The sequence below is a fragment of the Pyxicephalus adspersus genome, chromosome 2 (genome assembly GCF_032062135.1).
Source record: "Pyxicephalus adspersus chromosome 2, UCB_Pads_2.0, whole genome shotgun sequence".
In the NCBI taxonomy this organism is placed as follows: Eukaryota; Metazoa; Chordata; class Amphibia; order Anura; family Pyxicephalidae; genus Pyxicephalus; species Pyxicephalus adspersus.
The window spans coordinates 110,345,460-110,357,911 of NC_092859.1; the positions used below are offsets into that span (position 1 = coordinate 110,345,460).

The window sequence follows — 12,452 nt, forward strand, 5'->3', positions numbered from 1 at the left end:
ATGCAGAAAATGTAAATATAATGTAATTGTAATTGTAAATGTAATGTATTATACTGTATTTAATAAAACTTGCTCCATTCTATATACCTGAACAAAATTATGCCCAAAAAAACACCATTACTACATTTATTATTAACAATTAAAAAAAGTAAAAAAAACAAAAACAAAAGAAAAACACATCATTAAGATGGACTATGGTGCAAGGATTGGAGGCCTCCTAGAAAAATGTTGTACTGATTTTTAAAATTCCATGTTGACCCATATTTTTTAGATTATCTTTAAATATTAAGCACAGCTAAAATGGTAATATGTGCTCAATTATATGTCAACCTATTTCTTGATTCCTATAACTATTTATTGAGACATTTATAACATTACAAATACTTGGATGGTATCATTGCATGGATTATATCCTAATTTGGTAGATAGAGTTCACAAATCTCCTTCTTTGGAATTTATCAAATTCATTCAGTAGAAATGAATTTAAAATCTGTCTTATATTACATTCGACTAATGATGAAATCATTTATTTGATCAAGCTACTTCAAAAACAATAGTGAAGAAGGACTTATGATAAAACACATTTAAATATAGTAACCTGGCCAACAGGTGCTATATTCCCGCTATATTAATCAAGTATTTGTGGGAATGAAGTCAGGTGTTCTTCAACCAGCGCCAGAAAGTTGGGCGGGAAATTGGGGTCAATGAACTGACAACAGTATATATAAAATGACCTGGATAATGAAAGTTCTAACAGTTCCAAGATGAAGTTACTGGTGTTACTTGCCTTGGTGGCTGCTGTCTACAGCGCCGAGAATTTCAGTGGGTATGTGGAATATGGATTTCGGAATATAACCTTTTATGTTTTTCAAGCTCTAGTATATCTTCTTTATTATAAATACTATGTTGATGGGCTTTGGGAATGTGTTGATAGACACAAATGTAATGTAATTTTAACATTAGTTTAGGCTTCTAAGATCTTTTATAAAGTAATAGTTCACGTTTAGTATAATCAAGTACATTTGACCTGCTTTTGACCTATACAAGATTGACATTTAGGCTGCTTTTGCATTTTCATAGTTTTGTATAGGGAAAGAATCTGTATTAAACTGCACAGACCCTTAAATTGTAATGTTGCTCTTTATAAATAAAAATAGCAGCTGACTGCAAGAAGACAGGGTGCTTTTCTGTGATGTTAAAATATAAGGAATATGGCTTTAAAAACATTAAAACAAGCATAACACAATATTTTTTTAATTAAAAAATAGAACAAGTGATATATTTTAAAATGGTAACAATGGTAACAATGAAACTAAAAAAATTATTGTTGAAGTGATTTGATACTATTGCAGTACAAAATTCCACAGACCTACCATGGTTTCGAGGCCCTGTGAGTTGGGGGAGGTGTCAAACTTTTTAACTCCAGGTAACCATGTCCGTTTGGTGGACACTTAAAGCAGCATCTTAAATCACAGCTCAACTAGGGGAATGAATGGAAATGGTTAGGGGAAATTGATTTCTGCCTATTAAAGCCACACAAATGCTTGCTTAGCTCAACAGCTGTCAGTCATCTAGAAACAGCTTCCCAACCATTCATTGAACATAACCTAATTGGTAGCATCACCATCCTGGTAAGATCCAGCATTATAACTCACTTGCATGTGGCTTCTGAAAATTTTGAAGCCAGTGAAAGCAGGTATACAACATTTTAATGAAGAGGTCAGTAGTGTCTGTTCTTTTATTTCTTTCCATATAGTATGTCTTTAATGCATTTAATAAAAAGGGTACCTAAACCCAAGAACAAAAACAAAATGGTACAGCTGATCAGTTCTCACTGATTCATTTTCTGTTTTTCAGGATTTTTGACACAATCAACAGATATATTTTTGTCTTTTTAGCATTTAGGAAAACTTTAAAGTACATGTAATCTGTAAAAATGAACATCTATGATTTACATTTACCAGGCCTATAGGAACCAAATCATAGATATTCATTGTTAGAGATTACATGTCCTTTAAAGCTAAACCATAGGCATTTTAGGATTATTACCATCAGTATACAGTTTAATAAAGTGAATATGCCATTTACATTATTCATGAATGTGTTTGCAGACAACAAGTCCTGAGAATCCTCCCAGTCAGTGAACATGAAGTAAACTTGGTCAGGGAACTGGAGAAGTTTGAGGACCTGCAGGTAAATATAACTCTTTAAAAAAAACTAACCCTGACAGTTTTTTTAATATAAGTCAGCAAACTAACGTGTGTGTGGGTCAGTGTGTAACATAATTGTTTTTCTAATTACATATTTACATGTTGTTTATATATTGTTACATTTGGGCATTCACATAACTGTGGAGTTAGGAACATTGGGCCTGATTTAATAAAGCTCTGCAAGGCTGGAGAGGATTCACTTTCATCAGTGAAGTTGGGTGATCCAGCAAACCTGGAATAGATTTCTTCAAAATCATTTGCTATTTGCTAGCTAATGTTTTGAATCCTAGACCAGATCCATTCCAGGTTTGGAGGATCACACGGCTTTACTGTTGAAATTGTATCCTCTCCAGCTTTGGAGAGCTTTAGTAAATCAGGAACATTTTTCTATAACAATCATGCTAACACTGTTTTATCTTTTATAACTGCTTTACACTGGATACTTTTGTTTTGCAGGTTGACTTCTGGATGGAACCCTCCAAGCCTAACAGATTCACTGACATCCGTGTACCATTCTTCAGCCTTCAGGATGTCAAGGTCTACCTGGAGTCCAACAACATCCAGTACAGTGTTATGATCCACGACTTGCAGGTGACTGGTGCTACAATGATAAAGGAAGGCTCAGACTTTGCAGTTATAACACTTTAAAACAAGCAAACACTTACACTGTAGCTGAAGGCGTTGGGGAGAAAGCCATGTGCAAAGTTCACAACTCCTTTACCTTTTATTTTTTATAGAGAACTTGACAACCTATCATGCCTTTAATGTAAACACAGATTGGAAATAACAAAACACAAGCTTAGGTTGTATCTGGATGCGCTGGATGTCCTTTTTAAATAAAATGTATTTGGATGTTCTTATTTACATACCTTTACTTTCCTATTCTTAAGGTATTCCCACTTTTTTGTAAATGGGCATCAGTTCTTCGTGCATAAAGCGTGAATGTCTCAGGAATGGGCCTTTGCAGAGACAAAGTAAAGGTTTTATAGTTTATTATGCTTCAGAACATAAAAATACTTTTTATTAAATTTTATATAATCAGATTTTAAATACACTTCAATCAGTACATGAACTTTGGACACATTTTTAAATTGCATACATACCTAATACTTAAATAATACTTATTTTTTTGCAGTAGAAGATGCTTTCATCAGTATTTCACACTTACTCCTTGATCTAATTCACAGCTGCACACTCTTTTTTTACTAACCACCTCACCTGGTTACCACCTCACCACCTCACCTGTCCACTCATAAAATGGCTTGTAAGCACACAAGGGTGGTATTGGAGTTGTTTATTCCTATGGGTGTACTTGTGGGTAGATAGCAGACCTAAAACATTAAAAAAATTAAAAAAAGGAATGTTAAGCAAATTTAAAAAAAATATTTTTTATTTGTTGCCATGGTATCTCAACATACATCAAATATAGAATAGAAGAATTAGTTCATTAGATAAAGTCCAGCAGATGTATAGTAGTATATAGTAGTATAATACATTCTGAAGCATGTAAAATGCAAGGTGCAAATAAATTGCCTTTATAAATACCCTACTATTAGTAGCTGTTAAATGTAACTGTAAACAAAGGTAAATTAATTCCTATTTTACCTCCATCTTCTGCATTATTGTGTGACGTCACCATACTTCTAGGAAGATATCTAAAGACTGCAGAGCAGACAAAAGATGTTTTAATATTTTACAAAAATCTTCTGGAGGAAATTGGACAGCTCTCTATTCCTAAGGATCAAGGATAGCAATTGTTTTACCTGTTTGCTTATTGATATGCATTTATTTTGATTAATTAGAAATTTATCTTGCTGTATTGACACTTTTTACATACATTTTGAGGTGAGGAGGACTTCATATAGTGTCTTTCCATGTATCACTTCATCAATGTTACTTAGTGATCACATGATTGACAGTTTGCTGTTATCAGCCAGAAATAAATCCCCTTTGCAGTTATACGTTGCTGCAGGAAAAGGCAGGAAAGAACTGAATCAGTTTTTTGCACTTACTAATTTAAAAAGTCCTGAAGAGAGTCCAGATGTGAATACATGAACATCTTCTTTTATATCATGACAGGCTTTGCTGGATGAAGAAAAGAAAGATATGAAGCTTGGTCGTTCCCTGGAAAATGCCCGTTCCACTGACACCTTTAATTATGCCACTTATCACACCTTCGATGAGGTATGACTATATTAAGTTTGGTAAAATGATAGTTAACTAGTCAAACACTTTAAAGTTTATGCAACCAACAAATAATCATCACAACCATATTTTGTATTACTTTAGATTAACAATTTTATTGACACCCTGGTGGCTGAAAACCCTGGCTTGGTGAGCAAAATTCAGATCGGCAGAAGCTATGAAGGTCGCCCACTCAATGTCCTTAAAGTAAGTGATTTTTTAAAATATAATTTATTTTGAAGAACATTGCAAACTGTGTTGCTCTTCTGATCTATATTTATAATAGTGACCCAAAATTGTCTTTGTGTAATATTGTCCCACCTACCTTTCTGACCTGATAGAAAAATACAACCTAGCTCCTCCAATGACTTACTAATGACTTCCTCACTCATATCCCTGTCACATGTACGGCTCCAAGACTTCTCTAGAGTTGCCCCGGCTCTCTGGAATGGTCTTCCTCAACCTATTCGGCTTGCTCCTACTTTCTGCTCATTTAAAAGAGCGCATAAAACCCATCTTTTCAAACTTGCCTACCCATCTACCTAAACATTCACTACTAACCATCCCAAATCCCCATCTTCATCTTCACGTCTTCTTCCTTCTTCTGGCTAAGTCACCCAATCTTGCACTGTGCAGGCACTATATCGGCTGACGTATCGTGCTGTAAACAGGGGAAAAAACAGTGCTAATCCAACTAAGATCAACAGTTTTTCCCTATTGGAGGAAAAAGCCCTCCAATGGGGTAGTTTACCTTTTTAGCCTCAAACAAGAACTAAAAATTGAGTTTTGGGTAGACTAATTCTACGGAACAGACTTTATATGTGTCATCAGAAAATAACTTCTATAGTGGTTCAATTTGGTACTTGTTACTAACATTTGCCATATTACACTTGTTTTTGTTACAAATGTGCTTACTTTCTTTTTTAGTTCAGTACTGGAGCCAACCGTCCAGCTTTTTGGATTGACACTGGAATTCATTCTCGTGAGTGGGTCACTCAGGCCAGTGGAGTCTGGTTTGCCAAAAAGGTAAATGATCACAAACTATATTTTCCTAGTCTGTGTCAGATTGGTATATGATAGCAGCACACAGTTCTGGGTATTACACAAAGCATCTATAACAAGCAATCTTTTTGGATTAGCTGATGTTAATAGAACCTGTTGGGAAATCACTAATTATTCTAATCATAATAACCTGGTTAGATATGACAATCCTTGATCTTCATTATTTGGTGAGTCACTGACCTGGAAGAGAAATTCAGTTCCAGAACTCTGACATCTTTGGCTGCATACTTGTCCCAGTTTATTAGTAAAGCTAGAGTATTAGCAACACAACCAGATAACTAGTAGTAATTTTACCAATATTTATATACAGTATATATATAATGTTTTAGTCAGTAATAATGTATTTAAAATGTGGTAGTAGTCGTAGTAGTCAGATGACCAATGAATAAAGGGTTTTATTGTAACTGTGATTAGAAGTCCAGTGTAAGTAAAACATGAAAAATTTTATAATGAAAATATTTCTTTGTCTATCTTCCTAAACAGATTGTTAAAGATTATGGCCGTGATGCCTCTCTCACTGCCACTCTGAACAGATTGGATATCTACTTGGAAATCGTCACCAACCCTGATGGCTATGTGTTCACCCACACCTCTGTAATTATGCTTCACATCTTTTTATATTATTCAAAATGTTATCAAATATATAATGGGCTTATATCTTCAGGAAAAATGAATTTCCCTTCTAAATAATCCATCTTTTATTTTTACAGAACCGTATGTGGCGTAAAACCAGATCTCCCAACACTGGTTCAACCTGCATTGGAACTGACCCCAACAGAAACTGGGATGCTGGCTTTGGAGGTACAAATTGCTGGGTTTCAATGTCAGATTTTATGAATAATTTAATCTTCTGAGAAACTATTTAATAACGAGGACAAAGCTGAAAGAAGGTAAAGGACGTGATATGTCAAAATGTCCTTATGAATGTAAATTTAGTATTTTTCAGTGTAGTTCGTTTTTCTTACACAATGGAGTCCACACACAATTTTTGGGACATTACATTGTAATTTACATCCAAAAGAAGGATGTCTTTGCTGCCCGGTTAGAAATGTTTGGTTATAAAAATACCATAGTCCATGTTATCAATCCAAAATCTTTAGCACATGAAAAGACTACATCTGGCTTAAGGTCAAATTTCACCCAAAAGTTTCTTTTTTAGTTAAGGAAAAACATAAGGGGAAAATCACTCATTGGTCACAGCAGTAAAAATCGTCCATTCCCTTTCTACTCTAAAACTACAACAAAATATTGGCTGGATTTGACCTTTAAACATACACATAAGCATACAAGTTTTAAAAAGTAAACTCCTGGAAAATCATTTATATAAAAATTGCTCAATTGGTTAACAGGTGGTGGATCCAGCTCCAACCCTTGCTCTGAGACCTACAGAGGACGTGCTGCCCATTCTGAGTCTGAAGTCAAGGCCATTGTGGACTTTGTGAAGAGCCATGGAAATATCAAGGGATTTGTCTCAATCCACAGCTATTCTCAGATGCTCCTGTACCCCTATGGATATACCAGCACTCCCGCCCGTGACCAAGCTGAATTGGTATGCTCAACAAGCTTTGTCTCAAAATGTCTTTTTTTTTTGTTACTGACAATCAACAGATTTTTATCCTACAAAAGTTGCCTCTAGTAGTAGAATGTCATTAAAAAATGTTTTCCTTTTTTTTTACACAGCACTCTGTGTCTAGAAATGCAATTAATGCTCTGTCCTCCCTCTATGGTACCGCATACACCTATGGAAGCATCATCTCTACCATCTGTAAGTACTTCCTCAATATCCTTAGTAGTGCTTCAATGGGAGCTAACAAAATGCCCAAAAAAAATTCTAGCTTACAAAAAGTGACTGTGCTATTTCTCTGTTTTTGTATTTGCTACATCTGTCCTAAAAGATAATGATAAACTCCTTTAGATTCAGCCTGCAAAACCTTTATTTTTTTTCCAGCACCATCAACAATTGTGTTTTTTTACTTTTCAGACCAAGCCAGTGGTGGAACCGTTGACTGGACCTACAACCAGGGAATCAAGTACTCCTTCACCTTTGAGCTCCGTGACACTGGTCGCTATGGATTTGCTCTTCCAGCTAATCAAATCATCCCCACCGCTGAGGAGACCTGGCTGGCCCTTACCAAGCTTATTGAGCACACCCGTGACAATCTCTATTAAACTATAATTTAGTATATGCAATAAAATTTATTACCCATACTGAACTGACTTGCATGTCTTTTTTTAAACTATATAGGATTTTAGACAGTTTTATTTTTTAGCTTTTTTAGATATGACTTTTACTATTCAAGGTAATGTCAGACACATGGCTGAGCTCTGCTTGTTTTAATAGAAACAAAGGGCTGATTTATCAAAGCTTGAGATCCAGAACTGTAGAATATAGACTCATCATATCATGAGAGAACCTGGGTGATCCAGCAAACCTGAAATTAATCTGGACCAGGACTGAAAACATTTGCCAACTAATAGCAAATGAATGTAAGAACAACTATTCCAGGTTTGCTGGATTACCCAGGTTATCCAATGATCTTCTAAGTTTTAATAAATCAGGCCCAAATTGATCCCAAAATAACTAAAACCATTTCCATTGTTTGCATTTTTTGGTTCTGGTTTCACATCCAGAAGCATGCCATTAACATACCACATGGTAAACATATCCAGGGAGCATCTAGTGCTGAAATAAGTGTCTCTGAGGGTAGCAGTGCTGCAAAATTGATGTCTTTTATCTCTTCTTCTAGAGTTCATGTTATATTGTTCTGCATGTGCTGGCCTTTCATTAGTCCAGACTGATATAGCTTCCTACTGAATCACAGTTTTTTAATAAGATGTTATTTCTGTAGTCTCCAAGAAAATCTAGAATCCAGAGTCATCATAACACTGGCAAACGACTGCCAACTGCTAGGCACCCAGGACCAGTAAAAGGCAGTAACCACCAGGCTTTTTTAGGCATTTGCAAATGCTTGTTCAGGTGTTGGTAAGTGTGCACAGAGCCTAGTGGACCACTTGTTTCTATTTTTTAAATTAAAACTGCCTGAAAAAGCAGCTTGAAAACACTTAAGCATTATACATAAGTAGTAGAAATCTGTTCCAATTCAAGTGTATGGAGGCAGCCAGTGCAGCAAACTGCTCTTGGACATTGCATGTAGTGTCGGAAAGAAACACACAGCAACATTGCCACCACCAACTGCTTGCCAAGCAAAAGGAAAAAATTGAACCATTTGTTTGTTAACCATTTTTTTGCAATTGTTTCTAAGAGATACAACCACGTGTAAAAAAAAGGAATATATACGCTTCTAGTATATGTATGGAGGAAGCCCTGGATGTAAACAGGACAGACTTTAAACATGTCTTCACCTCTTCTTCTCCATTACCTGGGAATGATGGGATTAGTGTTTTACAGAAGGTAAATAACATTATTCATGCTGTCAGTTCAGCTTACAGCATGTGACAGACACTGCATTTATGGCAGGATAAACGGATATTTTCTGTATTTGCTTGACAACAAATTAACAACATAAACAGGAAACAAGTCTATGTGCACCAAAATATTTCCTGGGCACAAGTATGCAATAAGCCTGTCCTAGAAACACGCTCCATTCTTTTATAGATGGGATCATCCACTAGGGAAACAAAAAGTTGAATGATCAAAGATCCAGAGCCGATGCTCTTCAATGTAACAGATTTATAATATAGCTAAGTGCTTCAAACACCAAACAGCGGTAGTAGAGGTAAATGTGGTGCCCAGCTCACAGAGGGCAGGATCATTCTTTTTTGGCGGAGAACCCGTGCAAGATATGGGGAGAAGCTTTAGCAGGAAAGCTTGTAGATGTATCCTGGAATGTTGGCTGTGGCCTCCAGGAACCTAGGCTGGAGCTCTGATCCTTCTGAATGACTACAGGTGACACATTTCAGGGTATCCTTCCTCTTTTCCAAGCTGGATATGGTAATGGTAACAGCAGCTCTTTGTAATACCTACATTATTCAAATTAATAATAAAAAACAGGATCTATATAACGCCATCATATCACATATTACACAGTGCTGTACAGGGCAGACAGATACAGACAGGCGGAGAGGACCCTGCCCCGAAGAGCTTACAATCTAAAAGGTGGGGATATCACTGTATGTACCAAAAAAACTATAAAGAAAAACTGGACAGAGCTGTAAAACTTCCTGCCACTGTACAGCTTTCTGTATATCGGTATAGTGGCACTACGGTCACTACTAATAGGGGAAGTTTAATGATCACTACAGCAGTACAAAGGCTCAATCAAACATTTTATTTTTATTATAGAGACAGATGATATTTGTATTGATATGTCTGCGGAATTACTGGAAAATGCTACCAATTGGAACAAAACAAGATGTCTATAAGACTAAGGAAGGGTGGATCTATAGTAATGATTGTATTGCTCTCTATGGCTTCCTGAGCTGGGGACATTTTTTCCTGGTGTCACAGAGACAGGAACTAAAAACAATCTCCACAATGGGGACACATGCAGAAATAAACACCTCGTTTTTTGGTACCAAATCCAAACATTGTCTAAAACTAACAAATGACTTTGTTTTTGTTGTTTTGTTATTTGACATTAGTTTGGTTGCCAATCAGGTTTGAGATTTCTGTGAAAGCCCCGTTCATGCTGCAGCTTTATGATGTTGCTAATGCAGAGAACGTTGGAACTGATAATAAGGGCGCCATAGTATGCAGCAGATATAAGTGTGACCAGGTAATGCTGGAAAAGGCAGCTCGGTCCGTTCTATTCAGCCCCCGGGCACACGGGCGGGAACAGGACAGACCACAAAGCTGGCCGGCCACGGCGTCTTTATCACCTAGCAACCACGGTGAACTGTCACTAGCCGTGCAGACCACGCCTCCTTCCACAGGAAGTGCGATTCGCATTGGCTGCAAACGAGCCCGTAGCCAATCAAAGAACAGCTTGTTGCAGGGTAGTATAACAGAAGCGGCAGATAGAGTGCTGGTGACCGGGGCTGCTGTGCGGCTTGTGTGTGAATTAGTCATGTCTTCCAGGAGGAATATCGGGGACGCAGAGGTGAGCACGGAGGAAAGAGGGGCAACTCCCGGGTGTTTTATAGAAAGGAATGACTTGGAATTTGTCTACATTACTGTCCCTGGGAATGAACACTATTCGCAGAGACAATAGTGTATTAGGGTTTATGGGTGTCAGGCATCATTGCAGTTCTATGACCCATGGTGAATGACTGAATGAATGGGAGAAATGAGTGCTGTGCATGAATGACTGCAGGGTATTCTTAGAGACACAATTGTGTACATATCAGTCATCAATGAGTTCTGTGCGGGGATCTCTGGGGTCAGGCCTGAGCCCCCAGTGTTATTGTTACTGCCTAGCAGGGCTGATTCTCTTACAAGCTGAATTCAACCTGAATTACCTTCAATTCCGCAGATCATTCTGTCTGTTGGGAAGTTTCTTCCATCGGGTCCTGCGTCGTCCCGGCCCGGTGCAGAGGGAGCGTTGGGCGCTGACATCTTCTTCTGCGTTCTTCTTCCTATGTCACCCAATCTCGCTCTGCACAGGTGCACGCATGAAATCGGCAATTCTTTCCTCTTTTAATGAAAGGGCTTCTTCTGCGCATGCCTGAGATGCTTGAGCATGCGCAGAAGAAGCAGCCAAGAGCCTCCTGGGATGCCTGACATAGGTATCCAGGGAGGCCCTGCACTCCCATTCATTCTTGATCGCCGAGGCCATTGGTCGCCAACCTTTTCGGTCCAGCAGACCATTAAAATTACCTAGTATTTGTATGGGGGACATAGTCCGTGGCTTTGGCCGGTATGCCACACCAGTGGGGTCCTTCTTCTGACCCCACTCGGGGGTGCACCGGCCAGAGCTGGGGACCACCAAAATTTTATCCTAAATAATAAGCTTTAAGACAAATGCCCTGAACCTAGCATAGAATCTCATCTGCTTCTAGTTATGACCTATGGGAGTTTCTATAACTGTAAAATGTAGTAGTGTGTGGTATATTCTTCTTTTTATTGCTCATCATAATCACTGGCTGCATCAAACAAGCCACATTCAGGGTGTGTGTGTGGTAGGTAATACCCAAAATGACTGACATCTCAGATAGTTGAATAGGGTTAAGTTCTGCATTCCAAAATTGCAAGCAGCCAGGATTTTTATTGCAGAAGGGACAGTGCAGGATGCTGGGGTATGCCAGGTAGCCCTGCAGGTCTTGGGGCTGATTAAATTCTTCATGCATGTACAGCAGTTACATTATTTAGGTTTTGCCAGTCAGGATGGCTGGAGATCCAACGACCAAAGGAGAAATAGAGTAGAGGAAGATGGAGGCTCCTGTGCTGGAGCGAGGACAAGTGAGATTAAAAAAAAATGTATATATAATTGTTTATTTTATTGCAGAAGGGACATCACCTGTCCCTTCTTAAAAAAAGGACCTGTTGCTAGAACATGTATTGCTGGTATTTTGTAATGTAGAAATATAAGACTAAAGGAAGTCATCATCACAGCAAAGGACTCTCCACTAAGGAGGAAAAATTTAAGTTGGGATTGGGTAGCTAAAATAAAATCCACTGTAAGAGGTAAGAATAGATGGGCAAATCTGGGACGGGCTGCTTTACAGAGTCATACTTTGATGGCAGCAATTGGAGCTCTTTCGGACCCCTGGTGCCTGGCTGGCAGCTTCTGTGCGCACAGCATATTGCGCTACGAGTAACTTGATTTACACATGGCTGCAGTTACTACTGTGGTGCAAATCTTCAATCAACAGCATGCTTGGCAAAAAGCAACTTGTTTCCCATGGAAACCCTGCCTTGATTATGCTACAATTGGTTCCCCACCTCTCCTTTTCACTTGAATGAAGGATGTTGAGCTTGCAGCAGAACACTGTACACATTGGATAATTTTAGTTTACACATTGTGTTGGAATCATTAGTACCGTGTTTCCCCGATGATAAGGCAGGGCCATCAAATAAGACAGCCCCCCCTTTTTAGG

At 38.0% G+C, this 12,452-nt stretch overlaps 2 protein-coding genes across 2 annotated transcripts in view; both read left to right on the forward strand.

Annotated features, from left to right (window-relative positions):
- Positions 1–764: 764 nt before the first annotated feature.
- LOC140322140 (carboxypeptidase A1-like) lies at positions 765–7,669 on the forward strand. The gene is made up of 11 exons (XM_072398755.1): positions 765–826; positions 2,112–2,193; positions 2,667–2,801; positions 4,290–4,394; positions 4,500–4,601; positions 5,322–5,420; positions 5,940–6,050; positions 6,167–6,257; positions 6,806–7,005; positions 7,137–7,221; positions 7,438–7,669. The coding sequence occupies exons 1-11, from the start codon at positions 765–767 to the stop codon at positions 7,623–7,625; spliced, it is 1,260 nt and encodes a 419-aa protein (XP_072254856.1). The 3' UTR covers positions 7,626–7,669.
- Positions 7,670–10,416: 2,747 nt separating this feature from the next.
- Positions 10,417–12,452, forward strand: part of CEP41 (centrosomal protein 41) — a 24,706-nt gene continuing 22,670 nt past the window's right edge. The window contains exon 1 of the mRNA XM_072401837.1: positions 10,417–10,516. Coding sequence (XP_072257938.1) covers positions 10,484–10,516 — 33 coding nt within the window. The 5' untranslated portion in view covers positions 10,417–10,483. The remainder of the gene's footprint in view (positions 10,517–12,452) is intronic.

What these genes read in the sequence shown, in the direction of transcription:
- LOC140322140 (XM_072398755.1), top strand. Translation starts at nt 765, where the DNA reads ATGAAGTTACTGGTGTTACTTGCCTTGGTGGCTGCTGTCTACAGCGCC. An exon ending in ATGTGTTCACCCACACCTCT is followed by an intron (nt 6,051 to 6,166) that starts GTAATTATGCTT and finishes TTATTTTTACAG; the next exon opens with AACCGTATGTGGCGTAAAAC. An exon ending in AAGCATCATCTCTACCATCT is followed by an intron (nt 7,222 to 7,437) that starts GTAAGTACTTCC and finishes TTTACTTTTCAG; the next exon opens with ACCAAGCCAGTGGTGGAACC.